The 20067-nt window shown below is 39.2% G+C and overlaps 1 protein-coding gene across 5 annotated transcripts in view; it reads right to left on the bottom strand.

The window, feature by feature from the left end:
- EPHB1 (EPH receptor B1) overlaps positions 1–20067 on the bottom strand; it is a 700554-nt gene that overhangs the window by 418370 nt on the left and 262117 nt on the right. For all 5 annotated transcript variants that reach the window (XM_072613592.1, XM_072613594.1, XM_072613596.1 and 2 more), the window contains exon 3: positions 7724–8405. In XM_072613592.1, the coding sequence (XP_072469693.1) occupies positions 7724–8405 (682 nt within the window). The remainder of the gene's footprint in view (positions 1–7723; positions 8406–20067) is intronic.

Here is a 20067-nt window from a genome sequence, read left to right on the forward strand (position 1 = left end):
GTTCAGTTCTGGAACCCATACTTTAGGAAACACATTGACAAGCTGCACCATATCTGGATGAGGGTAACTAGCATGGTGGGCAGACTTGAAACCATATTATATGCAGTCGGATTGAAGGAATAAGGAAATATGTAGACTAGAGAAGAAACGAGTTAAGGCAATTAGGTGATATACTACATCACCTAATGTATAAAACATTGAACTTGGAAGTGTAAAGATTTTCAGTCATGTCCAACTCCTTGTAACTCTATTTGGGATTATCTTGGCAGAGACATTGGAATGGTTTGCCATTTCCTTTTCTAGCTCATAAAATGAGCTAGACGAGATGCGGAAACTGAGGTAAACATGGTTAAGTGACTTGCCCAGGGTCACAAAGTCCATAAGTGTCTGAGGTCAAATTTGAACTGTGGAAGATGAGTCCTCCTGACTCCAGGCCTGGCACTCTATCCACTGCACCACACATCTTAATTCAAAACCTGGCTTAGGTACTTACTATCTGGGTGACCCTGGGCGAATCCCTTGATCTCTCTCATCCTTATCTGTAAACTGGAGATTATGGTAGCACTTACCTCACAGGGTTAATGTGAGGACTAAATCAGAAAGCATATATAAAATGCTATGCAACCCTTGAAACACTACATTATTATGGGAGAAAGCTGTCTTCAAGTATTTGAAGGAATATTTTGTAAAAGCAGGATCAGACTTTTCCAGAGGACAGAATCAGGAGGAAAAGATGGGACTTGAAGAGAAGCATATTTGGGGTCAACATAAGGAGAGGGGGGGAGACACTAAGTTAAGAGTGAAATGAGGTGATTCAGGAAGTGACAAATCACATCAGTGAGGGTTCTTAAACAGAGGCTTGGTGTGGGGATGCTGTAAAGGGCATTCGTATTCAGGTGTGGATTGAGACTTCGAAGGTCCATTCTAAGTAAGTGGTTCTACAAGGTAGTCTTCTTAGACCTCAAGGAACCCTCCTCCCCCAGTCTGGCTAGAATCCAAGCTACTACTTAGTATCCCACAAGTAAAATGGGTTGTTTGTACTTACAAGCACAGCACAATAGAATACCTCCTGCAGTAAGTTTAGTATTCAGCATGGTTTATTGGGTTGCACGGAACTTCGGTCCTGCCAACAAAGCTAATATGCCTTTTTTGCTCCCCAAGTCTCCATCACTAGCCTGTGTGGTCTAAATTTTCCAATAGGATTGCTACTCTGAATGCCTGTTGAAAGTCTAGATCTGGTTGTCCACCACTACTACCACCACCAAATATAGCAGAACTGGATGGAATGTCCATATTTAAAAGCCTTCTATTCCCTTAAGGACATCATTTGGGCAGGCCTAATTTGGAGGCATCAGGATGGAAACAAAAACAATAAAAAATAGTGGACTCAGAGTCCCAGTTCACTTACCTTTCTCCAAGCCTCGGCTTCCTCATCTGTAAAATGAGGATTGGTACAATGAAAAGCCCTTTGTAGGCCAAAAAGTCCTATGCAAACATGAATTATTATTTCTATAAAACTTGGACACATATTCTTCCGCTGAAGTAAGGGAAAGGCCATTGTTGAACACTGCGCCTCAGCAGAGTTACATGATGTAACCCACTCAAGGCTGTACTGACTAAACCTCTGGGCTTAATTTAGCCCCATAGCTTCATCTACCTCTACTTTCTCTGCCTACTCTCTTGTTTATTTCTCTGTCTTCTTCCCCTCTGCCAGGAACAGCTCTAGGCAAACCTGTAGGCAGTATTTGCTAGCTGGGCAGGCTAATTGGTCTCCAAGAGTCTCTGCAAACACCAAACTACCAAAGATTTACAAAAAAACAGGAAATGGTTTATTTGCCATAAAGAGAAAGTAAAACTATATATATATGTACACATATGTATGTATATGTGTTTGCATCTCATAATGACAGTTTGTCCTTTAAATTTAAAAAAATCCTCCAGTGAAAAGTATATTATTTCTTCCCTAGATACCAGGGAAAGACTCAGAAATAGAGGTACCCAGATGTAGACATCCAGAGGGGTAAGACAGACAGTTCTGTATCACTATATTTCAAAATGAATATTCTAACTTTGTAATACCCCTTATTTGTGAAACCAACTTGGTCTCTAGAAAAAGCATCGAACAGTTCCACAAAGGCTTGAATAGAACATCTAGCTGATCACAGAACATAGGCTCCTAGGACAGCCTTGGCATAGGGTGAAGGGAAAATGGGATTTGTAATCAGAGCCCCTGAGTCCAAGGTCCTCTTTTCTATCTTTCTGACCTTGGGCAAGTCACTTCAACTATGGGGGTAAAGGGGCTCATTTTCTTCATGTAGAACATGAAAGGATTAAAGTGGATAATGTCTAAAGTCCCGTCCAACACTAACTTTCCATGATCTTGTCCAAGATAGCTTAGGATATCACTGGGTCAAAACCTAGAAGAGACCTTTAGCTCATTGAACCCAAAGTCATACAAGTAACACATCCTTCTAGTAGCTTTCCAGGTAGTTCAGGTAAATCTTTAAGCTTCGATGTCATGAAAGTAGAGTTTTCTCAGCGTAGTGTCTTTGTTCACTCAAATACACTCCAACTCTCTGCCAACAAGAGAGCAAGACATTGAACAGGCCTCCATTTGGGTATATGGTTGCCTAAATATGAACCAAAGGGAAAAGATAGCCTCTGCTACCTCCTCTACTCCAACCCCTTAGCCACCCTCCACTAAACTGGAAGTTCATCTCTGACCATAGGATTAACATAAGCTGTGAAGTCTAATAAAAAGCAGGCAAACAGAATGATAGCAAGGGGGGTCCTACGTGGTGCCTTCTTTATATCCCACTACCTGTCCCCATTTCTCATAGGATCACAGGAAATTTGGAGCTTCAAGGGACCTTAGATGCTATATGGGGAAACCTTTTATTTACTGATGATAAAAGTGCAGCTCAGAGAAGGACCCAAGATCACGCAACTAATAGATGTCAGAGGCTGGATTTGAACTCAGGTTTCCCTAACTCTAAGTCCCGCACTCTGTGCATTCTGTCACGTTACCTTCTCCTTGTCACACATATTAAAACTGAGACTGAATGCATGATAGGTCTAGTTTATGCAACACTAAATTAGGAGCAGAGATTTAGACCTAGATGAATCTCACCTCCTATAATCTAACTGCCCCCCTTTTGCAGATGAGGAAACTGAGACCCAGAGAAATTAAGAAACTTGCCCAAAGCTACGTGTAGTAGCAAATGGTAGAGTTGGGATTCGAATCCAATTCCCCTGACCCCAAATCCAATGCTCCTTCCATTGCACAATACTGAGTCATTTAGCACCACTTCTGGTTCATATTAATTATGGGATAATTGAGTGGCCTTAAAGGGATAGGCATGGTCAGAGAATAGTTTAGTTACCCTCATGTGTTTATAAGTCAATCAGGATTTGTTATGCATTTACTATGAAAAATCAGAGAAACTCTGCCATCTTCATCACCACTACTAACAATTACTGACCAATTGCCACAAACAGATAGAGACAGGAGTCCTGGAATTGGCAGTCCAACACCCCCACCTCCCAGGTCCCCGGACCATCAGTTCTACTTTATCCCAGTCCTCATAGCCTTCATCTGAGGAAGGAACTCCTGAGGAGAAGGGGCAGGGCAATCTGACCTGCTGCCACCCATGCAGTAGACAAGCCAGTCTAGCTAAAGGACCACAACCCCCACCACCTTGACCACCATCTCCCCTCTGGCCTTGATGGGCACAGCCCAGGACCTTGAACTCAGGAGCCTTGAGAATGGCAATTCTTTCAGCCTCGTGCCCTCAGTCATCATCTGGGGAAGCCACCTCTGTAGACATGTAGGTACTTCAGGTACAGCTACTGAAGACCCAGAGAAGAGAGTTCTTCCACCAAAGAGCTTGGCATTGTCGAATGATTCAACATCAGAACCAGTGGGAATCCGCAAAATGAGATTAAAAAAGCCTAGCCATCTGCTTAGCTGCCCCTGGAGGACCATGGGACCTTTCCATCTGACTTGCTGCTGAAGCCTTCAAATTTTATTCTGCCTCCCATTAGAATGTGAGCTCCCCGAGAGCAGAGACTGTCTTGCACATATAGTAAGCACTCAGTAAATGCTTCATTTATTCATTTACATGCCAAGCACTTACTTATGTGTCTGTCACTTGTTAGCATTGTGGACAAAAAGAAAGGCAAATGGAAAAAAAAACAAAATCTGCCCTTTCTTTACTTTGTTTTTTGAGAAAAAATAAGATAATCTATAGTATGTAGAACTACTTAGAGGCCTTAGAAAAACAATGATCAATATGGATGACTAAGCATAGCCATGAGGGAGTTGGATTCTGCCTCCAACCTCACTTGCCACTGTGCATGTCAGCATCAAGAAATCTCACTGAATATCCAAACCCAGATTAATTCAGAGACCAGTCTTGGCTCCAGAGGGCAGATGATGAAACACATTCTTTCCTCTTAGTAAGGAGGTGGGTGACTATGTGAGCAGAATGTTGTATATATTGTCACATGTGGTTGCTTTTCTGTTTGGTTTCAGAAACCATTTTTCTTTGTTATAAAAGGGTTCAGTGGGGACAGTATATTGGGAAATAACTGATATGTAAAAGACAAAAGACAACCAGAAATCTTAAGAAAGAGAGAAATGCTATGGAGACATTGAGTTAGTGTCTTTGAAGTGGCAAATCAGGAAGGTTTCTGGTTTTTGACTGCATCTCACTTCTGTCTACCTCCAACAATTTTTGCCACAAATTGTTAAAGCAAGATAATTTGAGCTGCAGTCACAATAGCCTTGACAAGGAATATAGAAACTGGTAGGTATGCGGTGGGGGGAGGGAGTTCAACCACAAGATTTACATATTTGTACACATAACCCCTCTGAGAATTTTGTCAGGAGGTAACAAGCCAGCAACTCGGACAGCAGAACCCAAAAGACAGAAAAGTTCCAATTAGCTGAAAGAAATGGAGCCCTGTTCCCAGAATCCCAATTAAATCAGAACCAATCAATGCTTGATCTGGTTCCTGCCGTTTTGCTCAGGAAATAATGAGAAAAATGAAAGGCTCAGTCAGCCAGTGCAGTACTGTGTAGGTCTTTGAAGCTGGGAAAATCACAAACATTGCTTTTAAAAGTCTGTGTGGCAGCTGCTGCACCTGCTCTGGTCCTTTAAGAGATCAGCCTGGCTGTGCTGGGTATCCCAGACCCAGCTCCAACCTCAGCATTGACATACCACAAAGCAGGGTTTGAATCTGTCCCACCCCAAACCCCAGGAGAACAAAGGAATGTGTTATGACACCAAATTGGGCCAGTTAAAAAAGTCTGCATTGATTGGTGATTTTACTTGGATCATCTCCACCACTACTACCACCCACCCATCCCAGCCTATTTCAAGCCCATGCATCGTTCATATCCATAACCAGGAAATTCAATAGTATCACAAAAGCCACACTCAATTTTCTCTGAGATTCAAGATACCATAAGCTGCCCCAGCCCAGGCAATTAGTGGCATCCATAGAATAAACTGACACCCATTATTATTCCAGGGCTGGAAGCCTCTCCTCAGCGTTTGCACAAAATAAACAAGGAAGGAACACAAGAGCTGGCCTGTGGACTTCAGCTGTGCTGACAGCACAAGGGTGGGGGGAAGGAGAAAAGAAAGGCACTCGAGACTCATGGGTCCAATGGAGGGAAAAAAGTCAACAAAAGTCATTTAGGTACACACTGCACAGATGCAATTAAATCCCAAGCAACAACAAACTGGGGGAAAGCATAAGGATTTTTTTGGAGGGGGCAGAGAAAGGAATGTATGAGTTTAACACTGAGTATCTTACCACTGAGTAAACCAAAAGACTTGTGTGCCAGAAATAAATGGGTTTTTAAAGGGGATATAACCTAGCTTCCTCCTTGCCTCTGCCCCTTTCTAACCTCCCCCACCTCCCCAGCGCTTCCTGGTCATGCCTTTCCAGAACAGTCATTAAGGAGAATCTATGGAATCTCCATCCATCCCTCTAATACTTTTAGCCACAGGACACACTGAATTAGTTTATTTTTTTCATTTGTAGCAATGTGTCAACAGAGTAGTGAGGGAAGCTGCTTAGGGAAAAATGTCTTAACTATACCCATGCACCAAAGTTGGCTTTTTAGTACTTGTGAATCAATTTATCATCCCACACATCTTTCAAGAATGGAATTTCAGTGCATAGCACTTGCTCTGTTTTGAAAGCAATTCATTTTTTGGTCTAAATTTCAAAACTTTCTCTTAATAATCTGACCCCAGCACCTGGCATAGAACTTTTGGAGAAGAGGACCAACCATTGTGGCTTTGAGTTAATGAGCCAAGGGATTTTTTGGTACTAGTTTTTGGTCACCCACTGGCTGGATTGGGCTAAAACTCCCTCAAAAGACATCTTTCTCTCAAATATCCATGAACAACCTGGTCATATACACAGGGAGAGGTCATATATAAGTGATAACAGATGGACAACTCAAACACTGTACAGAAATCTACAATTTCTATCACGTTGGAGAGATTCTTAATAGCAAGAGGTTCTTCACCTGGGGTCCATGAACTTGTTTTCAATAGATTTGGTTTGCTTAGTAAGCCTGTGTATTTTATTTTGTTTATTTAAAAATAATTTTTCTAAGCAGAAGTCAATAGGTTTTGCCAGACTGTCATGGCAATCCATGACATATATGACAGGCTAAGAACCTCAATACTATAGAAAATTTATAGTTGGGCATAGACAAGGGTCATACAAGATGAGAAAATGTGGGATTGGCTGTGATCTTCCCTGGTGGAGGAAGTGCCCACATTAATGAGACCACAAATTTATCAAGGTATAGAAGAAGCATTCATCCATAACACTAGAAGTCTGCTTTCACCTAGACTAACCAGGGACTGTAACATAAGACTTAGATTGGGGGAGAGAATAGTGTGAGCGTATCTAACCAGATATATATATATATATCCAAAGTTCTCATGGCACACTAAAACCTCATGGAAAGAATTTATATATGACTTCAATAAAAAGCCATAGGGGCAGCAAGGTAGCATAATGGATAGAACAACTGCCCTGGAGTCAGGAGGACCTGAGTTCAAATCTAGCCTCAGACACTTGATACTTACTAGCTGTGTGACCCTGGGCAAGTCACTTGACCTCGATTGCCTTAACAAAGTAAACCCAGTCCTATGATTTCATTAGTGTAGGGAGATCCTCATGAAGAAATTCTTCCATAAATGCAGATCAGCACCAACTCTGCAAATTTGAATCTCAAAGAATTTCTTGGCATGCTGACCTGTCCAGATCATTCAGCTGATTTGTGTTAGGGTCATGTCTTTCTGATTCTAAAGCCAGCTCTCTATCCTCTACATACACACACTCTACCCCACCTTTCAAAAAATTGTGTAAACTATACATATTTTATACATACATACACACACATATATATATATATTATATATCATATATCTTTGGGATTAGGCATGCATTTTTTTTTACATTAGAATAGATAATCAAGAATTGATTATGTAAGACAATCTTTAGTGATGGGAATAGACTGGGGGTGGAGGGAGGATTGTCAAAAGCTTTACTTAGCAAAGTTTGGATTTCCATTTACTTTGCTTCTGCTCTTGTTTTTAGAGGTAGGCAAACAATGGGAAGACATGACTGCCCTTCCCTAGGCAGAAAACCAAACTCCAGAGTCATCTAGAGAGACTCAAGTCAGACTCACCCTTGCAGACTATATTGTTCTCAGGTTCATAGCCAGCTTTGCAGGTGCAGCGCCCAATCGGTACCATCCACTCTCCATCCCCGTTGCAATACAGTTTAATAGGGACATCTACCTCCTCTGCATTGGGGATGCATGTTCCCCGAGCAATCACCAGAGATGTACTTTCGGCACCAGTCATGGTCTCCGGGAAAATTGCAAAATTCTGCACGATGCTGGGGCACTTCTTGAAAAAGACTCTAACAGAAAGGAGAGACATGCAGGCCCCATAATCTTGAAAAGCAAGATAAAAACCATTCCGAGTGAGGGGCCCAAAGCTTCTCACTTCTGTGTTGACCTTCATCAACCTTCCCCCAAAGTCCACCTGGGAGAAACTCTCATCAGCAGCAATAGTGTCCACTTTGAGGTAGGGAGCCTCTGTCCAGAAGGCAGACTTCTTGGTGGCGATGACTGAGTCTGTCTCATAGTAGTAGAGGTTGAAGGTCTCTTTGCAAGAACCAGGAACATTTGGGAGACTGCTGCAGTCTCTCACAGTGAAGCGCATCTCTGTGTAGATACGATGGGCCCCTCGTCGATTGATGAAAGTGGTAAGCAGCCAGTTGTTCTGGTTGGGCTCAAAGACATTGCACACCTGGTAGGTACGGATAGTGTTCAGGTTTTCATCATAACCACTGACCTCTTCCCACTGCATAGAGCGGATGCCAAGAGAGAGATAGAGAGAGAGAAAAGGGGGGAAAAAAGAGAGTGAGAGACCATGAGAGGAAAAGACCATAGAATTCTAAGCCTAGAGAGGACATTGAGGAAGATTTCAGAGGAACAAGGGACCACAAATTTAAAGTTGGAAAAGACTTCAGAAGTCATTCAGTCCAACTGCCTCATTTTAGACCCAGAAAGGTTTGATGGTATCAGAATTCAAACTTAGGTGCCCTGACTCCAAATCCAGTTCTTCCAATGTGCCTTGATGACTCCCCTAACTCTGAGATCATGTAATATTGCACTGTATAATTAACTATTTTGTGTCCTTCTCCTCTATCGGACTGTAAGCTTGGCAAGGATTAGGTCTTAAACTTTGTACCTCTCACAGGATTTAGCACAGTATGTATTTTTTTAATGCTTTTTGAATGAATGAATGAACATTAGAACCAGCATCTTGTTGCAAAACCTGAAGTTCTTTGAGAAAGACTTTCCTTTCTTCAAAGACCTTCCACATCATTATTTCCGAGATATGTTACCACAGTAGCTTCCTTATACTCATGGTGAACCAACCTATGACATTTTCTGTCCAGTGTTTCGTAACCCAGACTATGCTGCAGAGCAGGAAAATAGCGATATTCTTTGCCATGGACTCATCTACGCTGCAGTTGGGGGAAGGGAGGGATATGAGAGTGGAAAAAGGAAGATATAAGGTAGAGGAATGCCTGAAGTTTTTAAAAGTTTTTAAAGTTATTTTTTATATTTTTATGGTTTAAAAAATATTTTTATAAGTATTTTTCAATTCTGTTTTACATGTTTTGAAATAAGTCAAGACCTGTGGTTGTGAAAACTTTTCAGTCCAGTAAAAATTTGCTGCTGATCATGCCCTTTGTTTCTCAGAAGAACCACACTTAAATCATCTCAGACAGATAAAAACCTCCCTTAGCTTTAAAGGTCTCTAGGGGAATAGATTCCACAATATTTCTCTGTTATCCATTCCAAAATATAGGTCTTCTTGCAGTTGGAATGGTCTTCTTTAGAACTAACATACATACATCCCTCAGCTTGGCCTCTCTTCATTTTTCTCTTTTCCATAGAAAAAACAAGGGATTATTCCAGCCCCCAATATGCTTTGGTTCTTGACACTGCTGATGGCTGATTTCACAGGCCATCAACCCCAGACCCACACAGCCACAGCTGGATCTCATCATCGCAATCAGGTGACTGCTAAGATGTCTCACATGGGACTCTACTCTCTCTCCACCATCTTATCTGTTGTGGTGAAAACACTTTCTAATGTCTGTTGAAATAATTGGATAAATTCCTTTTAGATAGGTTTTTTTAAAGTGATGCTCCTGTTAAGATCGAGTCTGTGGCTCCACAGTTCTTCTCAGATAGTAGAATGTACAAATTTAGGAAAACTGCCAACTTTCTCATAGAAATGATTAATGAACAACCTTAAATGCTACCAAGTATGCACATTTCTAGCAAGTATCTAATGGAAAGTGACTTAGAAAAAAATGATCCAGTGACTGATTACAGTCAAAGGCTTCTTGCTTGCAGATGCAGGGTCTAATGGGGGATGATCTCTCCTTTTCAAGTGACCTAATAAGAGGCTGGCTATGGAGGCACAGGCCAGTGCTCCCTGCTACCAAGAATGCTAAGACTAATGGATTCCTTGTGTTGGCAGTTCTGAGCTGCAGTGGTCTATACTAGGGCCTCAGGTGTATGCTGAATCTGGCACTAATGTTGACTACAGGGGTGTGATGAGGCCAGCTCTAATCAGGACATCAAGAGCCTGACTGTTAAATTTTTAGTGTGAACATTTATACCTCAGGAATAAGCAATTGCTACAAATTAGGGCATGATTTGTTGTTTTGCTGATTGTCTAGAGTTAAGAAAGTATTAATAATGCAGATTAAATTTAAAATTGTATGCAGATATTTTTTTCTGGTTGTTAAACACATCTGAGCATAGCCTTGTATTGTCCTATAAATATTGCTTGAGCTCAGCAGAAGTGCAGTAGAAGAATCAGAGGATGAATTCATCACCAGACTGGAGGGCTGGGGACTGTGGGATAATAATATAATAATTACGGGCATTTATATATAGTGCTTCAAAGTTTTCAAGTGCTTTGCATCTGTTATCTGATTTGAAACTCACAACACCCCTGGTTGACTATCTAGGGAGGGGCAAGAAACTGCAGGTGGGAGATGGAGCAAGTGATGGCTCCTACGCTGATCAGTGGTAGGATCAGTGTTGGTGAAGGGTCAGTTGCACTTCCAACCTGGGAAAAAAACTGAAGATTTTTATTTTTTTAATACATAGATAAAAATAAAGTGATGTGGTAAGGAATAAAAAATTAGTAAAAAGAATGATTCCTTAGACTAAACAATTCTTACCCTAGTGTAATGTCAAAGAGATTCAAATGCCTTTGTCCCCCATGGCTACTTCTTTCTCAGTCTTGCTGATCAAGGAAAAGTGTAATAGTAAAAGCACAACTGGGAAGGAAATTATGAGGGATTTAACTTCAACTAAAAGACTGAAAATGAGACCTGAAGTCAGAAAAGACCTGAGTTCAAATTTGGCCTCAAATACTTAGAGTCTGCATGACCTTGGGCAAGTCATTTACTTCTGCCTCAATTTTGTCATTTGTAAAATGGGAATAATAATAATTCCCACCACCCAAGGTTCTTGTGAGGATAGAATGAGTTAATAATTATTAGATGTTTTGCAAACCTCTAAGTGGTACATAAATAAATTCTAGCTATTATTATTAAGCACTAGAAAGTAAAACGCAAACGCAAGGAGCTATCAATAAAAAGCTAAATAGGTAGAAAGAGTCCAGCATTTACCTTTTTAAAATTACAGAGGTAAAAAGGGAAAAGATTTTAAACTTCATTAAAATTCACAATATTTTAAAAATGGCTTTAGGGGTGCCAACTTTTACTCATTTATTTCCTAGAATACTGCCATAACTGTATATTATTTTTAAAATGTAGTATGCTTTGTTGTTTAGATTTAGTAAAGATTTTTATCATGTAAAACAATTTATAATTTAGCAGAGGAATGTATTACTTCTTTTTTTAGTTAGCCATGCTTACTGGAGTCTGATTTTTAATTATGAGACAGTAATCAAGGCACTTCTGTTTACCTAACTGCAGGCTAACCTAATTGTAGCCAGAATACCAACAACGAAATAAACACAAACCAAGTGCTGGCCTTACAACCTTTTAAAGAAATAGTCAGCACTGCTTCTGCCATCTCCCCTACTCTCCCACACCCAATGGACCTGTTCTTCATCCTACCACCACCTTCTGTTGCTAAACATTTCCCACTTCCCCAGGAAGCACTTCCTTTCTGTCTACATTAGATCCTCTAGCTAGCCTATGGTTCAAGGTCACTTTATTGCTACTTTCACCACCATCCTAGATTCCCCTATCACCTTGATCATTTGCCATAACCATTGTGCCCATCCCCAACCCTGAGTTTTCCCAGTAACAATTTTTTTGACTCTCCCCAGACCACAGAAGGACATAAGAATACACATAAGAAGGTATAGTGACCCACTACACATTCATATCAAGTAATTCAACTGGACCCTTACCACTTTCTTGAATTTATTACTGATTCCTTAGCTATGTAGAAACCAGTTTATATTCCTATTTAAAAACCATGTTATCTTCTTGTTATATGTGTTGTATTCTAGTAATCCTGATTTTATAACCCAAAAGCAAATCTATCAGAGAACAAAAGTATTTGATCCTGTGTGTAATGGTTGCTAAGGGAACATTGCATGTAAATTAGGAAGAGCAAAAGTTCTAGCTTTAGAAACAAAGAGCTAAGGATAAGAGAAGGTAAAATCACTCCTTTCTGACTGGGAAAAGACAATCACAGGATTTCACATGAACAGACATTGGGAATATACTGGGTGATTTCTTTCATCTCTCCCCCCCCCCCCCCCTGCTCCCTCTCCCTTCTCTCTCTCTCTGTCTCTCTCTGTCTCTCCTCTCTCATATGCATACAACACAAACATATACATACATATGTATATGCTAATATATTCACACACACAATTTATGCAAATATAAATATGCATACACATGTGAAATATGCCTATTTATGCATATTAACATACATCTACATATGAATGTACATATACATATAAATGTAAGAATAGATGTATATAAATCTGTACAAAATATATAAGTACATATACAAAATCTCTTTTTGTTAGGGTCAAATGAGGTAAGATATGTAAAGCATATTTTCAAATGTTCAAGTGTTATGTAAATCTCAGTCATTATTATTATTAGAGATATTGATTTTATTAATAAATAATTTTATTATTACTAATTAATTAGAGACATTAATTTAAATTTTCAGGGAAGAAGATGATTCAGAAACATTTAGTACATAGAGACCAATCAAGAATGCTGGGAGGACAATTTAATGCGCCCTCTCTTGTTTGTTTGGAATTAGTCAGGGTTTAACTCAAGACAATAACAAAAGCTATAGGAAGTCACGGACCAATAAGGAAGGCCACTTACAAGGTCACACAACCCCGGACTCAACAAAGCCACTCAAACCAATGGGTGTACCCAGGGAAGGTTTTGGCTCTAAGATAAGGTAGGACATTCAGATGGTCCTTCAGCATAAAGCTGCCATGGGAACACTTTCCCTTGCCCTTGAGGAAGTTTGAACACCACCCAGAGCACCCAGGAAGAACTCCTCTCTAAGGTATGCGTTTTTCGCAGGCCAGCAATTCTTGGGCTCATCTAATCTCTGGGACTGTAGCAGTTTATTTTTGATGTTTGTTCTTCTTATTAATTTTAAAATTATTTTTATATTTTTAATTATAGCTTTGTTTTGGGGGATGTCTTTTTCACTGATGCTTGTTCTTGATGCCCTACTGAACAACAGTAGTTTTCAGCGTTCTGATCTTTGAGTTCTATGGGTAGACAAAGGCTAGCATCTCATCTAGTAACTTAGATGAGCATAGTGTTCGGGATATTCTCCTCACTAACTTTACCAAAGTAGGCAGCCGTGACTTTGCACGTTTATAGTTAATCAAATATCATGGTGATACTGGGAAAGGGTGGAGGAGAGGGAAAGGAAAAGAAAGAGAGAGAGTCAGGGAGGAAGGGTAAGGGAGGAAGCAGAGGAGAGGCAAAGAGGAGTGGGGGAGAAGAGAAGGAGGTAGGGGAAAAAGGAGAGGGAGCAACCAGATGTTGGAACATTTGATGTGGAAGAAGCTGATGTGGGTGATGCTTCTAAAGGGGGAACACATTTGCTGCCGTGAACTGATCCCAGTTACTCAGTAGGCACCATATTTGTCACAGAAATCTCATCCAAGGACGCATTCCTAATTTGTCCACCCCAGTCTTTCATCTTGGGCTTTCACAGCTCCTCACCCCCAATACAAATATATTTACAAACAGTATTTATAAAGTGCCTAGCATATAGTAGCTATTGTATAAAAACTTATCCCCTTCCCCAAATCACGCTCACATGCACAGGCTAGACTATGCCATATCTCTACTCAAAATATTTTAGTGGTTATTGTTTGTAGCATAAAACAAAAACTCATTAGCTTCACATTCAAGGTTCTCCATCATCTTGCTATTACTTCCATTAGATAAGTGGTCAAAAGATCTTGACATTTAAAAAAAAATTTTAAACTAGAAAAAATGAAGGAAAATATTTAAATATTAAATATATATTCATATATAATCAATATCAACATGAAAGATTTAGCCAAATCACTAATAATAATAAGAGAATAAAAAATTTTTTAAACTGAGATTTCATCTGCACCAGAGAACTGACAAAAATCAAGGAAAGAAATAGAAGTAGCCCATATAAGAACTGTTTTGGGGAATGCACACATGTTTATACTCTAGATGGAGCGATAATTTGTCCTACTCATTCTTTGAAAAATTAATACCTCTAATAATAATAACTGACATTTACGTGGCACTTTAACATTTGAAAATATGCTTTACATATCTTATCTCATTTGACCCTAACAAAAACCTTGGAAGGTAGGTGCTATTATTATCCCCATTTAAAAAGTCAGTAAACTGAGGCCAAAAGAAGTTAAATTGTTTGCCCAGAGTTACATAACTAGCAAGTGTCTAAGGTAGGATTTGAATTCAAGTCTTCCTGACCCAAAGGCTAGCTCTTTCCTCCCTGCATTATTGAGCTGCCTAATTATATGTGGGTGATGCTTCCAAAGGGGGAACACATTTGCTGCCGTGAACTGATCCCAGTGACTCAGTGGGCATCATATTTGTCACAGAAACCCCACCCAAGAAAGCAGTCATTATTCATACCCTTTGACTCTTACTGGGTTGCCAAGCAAATGAAAGACAGAAAGGTTTCATATATATGAAAATATTCCCAGGAGCACTTCTGTGGTAGCAAAACCCTGGATAGAAGAAAAGTAGGTCTCCATTATTTAGAAAATGGCTGAAAAAAAATATAACTTATGCACTGGCATGCTATGCCATAAAAATGAAGACTGCAGAAGTTTAGAGAAATGATAACAAGAAAAATAAAGAGATGATCATGGAAATGAAGGGGAAGACTTACACGAACTGATTCAAACTGAAGTAAATAAAACCAGGAAGATAATGCAAATAATGGAGAGGTGGGATGATATAAACAAAAAGGAAGCCAAATCCTGAGTGACAACAGCGATCACTCCCATGGTCACAGAAAATAAAAGCTCATTTGCAAAACATCACCTCGAGTAGAATTATAGAAGATTGTAAACAGCATCATCTCACAAAACAGTGAAACACAGTGAAAGGGGAAAACCATTCCACAGAGAGTTTGGAATGAGAGCCAATTGAAACAGATTATCCCAAAGGCACTTATGGATGAAATTGGAAGAAGGACAATAAACGGATACAAAAATGGAATAAATCTGACAGAATTTTGATGGTGATTTATTCTCATTGGCAAAGATAGCAGAACTAACTACCGCATTTGGGCTCTCCTACTACTGGACTCAGTGCAAGAAGTGATAATGGTGCTTCAAAAGATGAAACTGGAAAGAGAAGACAGGACTTGTCAAATAGATTCACAGACTTATAGACTGTTGCAGCCAGAAGGAGTTTTAGAATTTATCTAGTCTAACACACTCATTCTATAGATGAGGAAAATACACACAGGAGAAATCTGCACTAGAGATGACACAATTTTAAATCCACTCAAAGTGGCAAACATTACAAATGAATGAAAAATATCATGGAAAATATTTTTATAAAGATAAAAAAGTGACTGAAGAGACATCAGGAGCTACCTATCTACACGTTTGCTTTCTCATCTGATAAAATGACTATGAGTGTAGTCTATGCACCATCAATGATGATATGAGACTAGGCAGGCTTTCCTGTTTTATAATCTACAACAAACCACATCTGTACAGTCGGGCAATTAATTCAGAGGGGTACAGAGAATATGATCCTGTTGTTTTTGTAGATTTCTAAGAAAGTATTTGATTCACTAGAACAAAACACAGCTTTGAAAGCTCTTCTCAGACAATGTACCTCTCATGTGTGTATTAAAATTATGCAAGATTCTATAACAGGTGCAACTGCAGAAAGAAATTCCCTCAGTGATTCAGCAAGGTGTCAAATAGGGTATTCACCAGTGGTACAAAAAATGTCCTTAGTAAAGGTCAAACAAAAGGTGGATTTCCCTATTTATGGTATCTCTAAATCCTTCTATAAATAGATTGTTGCATTAATATTTTCAAGTCTCAAAGTGTTACTAAGTGTCCTTAGTGAAATTCATAGCAATGAGAAAAAGATTAGTTTCCTAATCCAAATGGGAAAAACAAAGAGGATGAATAATGGATGCTTCCAAGACGGACATTGTGCACTGCCGTTTAGTCTTTCAATTTACATATCTTGGATAGCCATTGAAAATAAACAATTAGCTAGGCCAAGGATTGATTAAAACAAGATCAGTCCTAAGTAGGACTGTACATTTAGGAAATGGTGTAAGGCTTTAAAGAAGTCCAAATTTCTAAGTGCTGTAAAATCCCAGCTCTTAATACTCATTGATATTAAATGTATGCAAATCACTGGAAATTGCAATCTCAGAAATATTAATATCACATATATTCCAAAGGGCAATGGATGGAATCATGGTGGGCCTATATCAGCTGCATCATGTTGCCAACAATGAGTTATGTATATAAAATAAAATGAGACGTTATTAAGGACACATGGAATCAATCATATGCTGAGACTAAGCAACAGATAAAGCAGTACATTAATACCTCCCCCCAAATATTATACAAGAAGAAGGCTTCCAATGTGCTTCTCTATGAAAGATTTATGATGATGCTCTCATTGTACAAGGTAAGAAGGTATTGGAGAAGCTGCAAGCTGCTTTCATGGTAGATGTATCTATATTCATTTAATCAACTGACCAAACTACCAGACTACCTAAGTATTTATTATTATTAACTGGGGCCAAAGTCCATCTCCTGAAACCCAACCCAGTGGTCTTTTCGTCACATGCATTGTGTATAAGAACATATGCTTCAAAGCTTAGTTTTGCTGTTATCTGCTCCCTGAAGTTTTCCCCCACTACCCACATGTCATTTCAACCACGTAAGGAATTTCCAGATGAGGAAATGCCCTCTGCCAGATTAGCAACTGCTCTGAAATTTATTATCTTAGTGAGTTTCCTAAAATACTGGAAAGTCTAAGTATCTTGCTCAGGGTTACATAGCCAGTAAGTTAGAGGTTGCACTTGAATCTGTCTTCACACTTCCAAGACCAGCTCTCACCTTAATGTTCCATGCTGTCATATATCTTCAACTGACATTTTTCTTCTACCCTGTATGTTTTCCTCATTCTACTTCTGGCATAAAAGGCATGGGCAATCTCAGTCTTTACCAAACAGTCCATGATGTAATAGAAAAGGCCCTGGCCCTACTGTGGTATGAGAATCTAATTTGAAATTCTGTGTCCATTACCTATTACCCACCTATGTGATCCTACAGTGAGTCACTTCATTTCTGGGGGTTGTGTTAGATGGTCTCAAAGGTCTCTCTAGTGCTAAAACCAACAATTTAGTTCTTTGATGAAGGACCATGAGCTGAGCTCAGTGAAAAACCAAGGACAAAAATAACATCTAAGTTTTCTATCCCTTTTTGTGAACTCACAAGGAACTACTAATGACTGGATTGTTTGCGCATCTCCTGTACGTAGTATTTGGAGTTTTTGTTGTTATCGTCGTTGGTTGTGTTTTTCCTCTGTTTCCCTTGTGGGTGTCTGTCCAGTCATCTTACTGACTAAGACTGACCCTAAGTCCTGAGGACAAAGCTTGAGGTAGAGATATCACACAATGACAATGACACAATGTCAGTAAGCAGAATGCTAAGTATCCCTGGAAACCATGTTCTCTGTCAACGGCAATCGCCTTTAATCACCTTTGCCATATAGCATTCCATAAATAGGATAAAAATAGTTAAATGATTGGAGAACAAAGACATGGTAAAAAAGCTTAAATAAATGGAGTTATTTGGCTTAGAGAAGAGGATCAAATTAAAAATATTTGTTGAGTGCTGCGCTGGGTGACTTGGTTGCTTGTATTAGATCATATGTTTACCTGGACCAAATGTCAACTTTGACAACGAGTCAAGTGCTTCACTTGCCATAACGTATTCTGTGTTCATCTCATTCCCTCCAAGCCCCCACCCAATTCTTGATTATACTGTCATAGATTCTTCCATATAGGATTATAGTTACTTCATCTACTCAATAATTTTTTTTCTATTTTGCCTTATTTCATAAAGGCCTTTTAGATTATTTTGCATTCTTCATACATGTTGATCTTAATTGCATCACATTATTCTATTTCATTAATGGACAACAGTTTATTTAATCATTCCTCTGCCATTGGACATTGAATTGTTTCTATTTTTTATATTTAAATACTAATCTGAAAGACCTATGGAGTAAATACTTCTTTTTTATTTTTTTCAATTTTAAAATGATATTTCTTTCTGAGAACATTTCAATCAACAAGTTTGGAAAAATAGAGTACTTACTGATTTCATATTGAGGTATGTACATATATATCTAGAGTCCAGTTCCTTGTGACCTAATGTTCTTTAAAAAGCTATTATAGGAAACTGTCTAGAATATCTGCTGTCCCTTATATTTGGGAAATACTCATAGCCACTCCTTTAAACCACAAAGGATATATAGGAGATGCATGAAAAACTGATGAAAACTCATTTGGTTCTTTAGTATGTAATACAACTCAGAAAACTGAATTGTGGCTATATTTTACAATTCAACCAGGGACTTAAATGGGTCTAGAGACTAAGCAAAACTAGACTGCACCTAAAATAAAAGAGATACTAAGTGAATTAGGATAGTAATGAAAACTAAGAGAGCAATTCTATAGAGACAGGAGGGTTACGGCTGAGCCTGTGATGTCATCGTCATAAAGGGCTCCCAGAGGAAGGAGCTTCCTCTACTAATGCAGATTGATACTTTCTTTACATTGAGGAGACTCTACGTGCCAGAAGTAGGACTTGAATGAACTTCCTGCTTTGGAAACTAGCTCTCTATCCACTAGATCAGGCAATAGCCAGGGATATGCTGGCAAATATTTAACAACCAGCTCTCCAGGAAAAAAAATATATCACATGACACACTTTAAAATGTAATCTGGAACCTCAGCATTTTCTCCATTACTTTCTTAATTCTAAACAATGAAGAAAACACTAAATCAAGCCTTAATTTGTACCATTTACCAATTTCCAAGGTATAAAAGCTCACATTGAAAATTCAACAATTAGCTTCCCCAAACCAGTTTAAGCTGATTCTAGCATATCCAATGATAGCCATAAATAGAGACTTTGCTATAGCTCTAACAATAGATATACACATAGCCATTGCCCTAGCCATAAATATGATATGGATATAGATGATACAGACAGACATATAGTATTGGTATGGGTATACACATAGATGATATGTTGTTCAGTTGTTCCATCATGTCTGACTCTTCATGACCCCACGAACTTGTCTATGAGGTTTTCTTGGCAAACATACTGGAATGGTTTGCCATTTCCTTCTCCATTGTTTCTCCATTTTACAGATGAGGAACTGAGACAAATAGAGATGAAGTGACTTGCCCAGGGACACACAGCTATGTAATGGGAGTAAAAAATCTCCGCCCATTGATAGACCTCAGGTGGGGTTGTTGAGGGAGGCTTGATTACTGGAAGCTTGTTTTATATGGGGGCCCAGACCTTCTGCTGACTGCTGGTGAGGCACTGTGTCACAGAGAGGTCGTGTGTGCCCTCCAGCACTGAAAAGAGTATATATACTCTGAGGTGAGGTATGGCTTTGGGGCTTATTTTTTGAAAGAAGGTTGGTGTGCCAGATGAGACTCTGGGTAGCTCCTTCAGTGGAGCCCACCTGCTTTGAAAACCCAGAGGTTGGTGCTTCTCTCTCTAGTAACAATGTATGTATTGTCTATGGTCAGACAGTTGGAAGCCCTGTTTGCTGGTCCTTCTGTTTGTAATTTCTGTTTTTATTTTTATGTTTTCTATTTGTATTTTCTCTGAAGTTCGAGGTGCTGACTTTTTCCCATGAACTAAGTGAATGATATAC

The sequence above is a fragment of the Notamacropus eugenii genome, chromosome 5 (genome assembly GCF_028372415.1).
Source record: "Notamacropus eugenii isolate mMacEug1 chromosome 5, mMacEug1.pri_v2, whole genome shotgun sequence".
NCBI lineage: Eukaryota > Metazoa > Chordata > Mammalia > Diprotodontia > Macropodidae > Notamacropus > Notamacropus eugenii.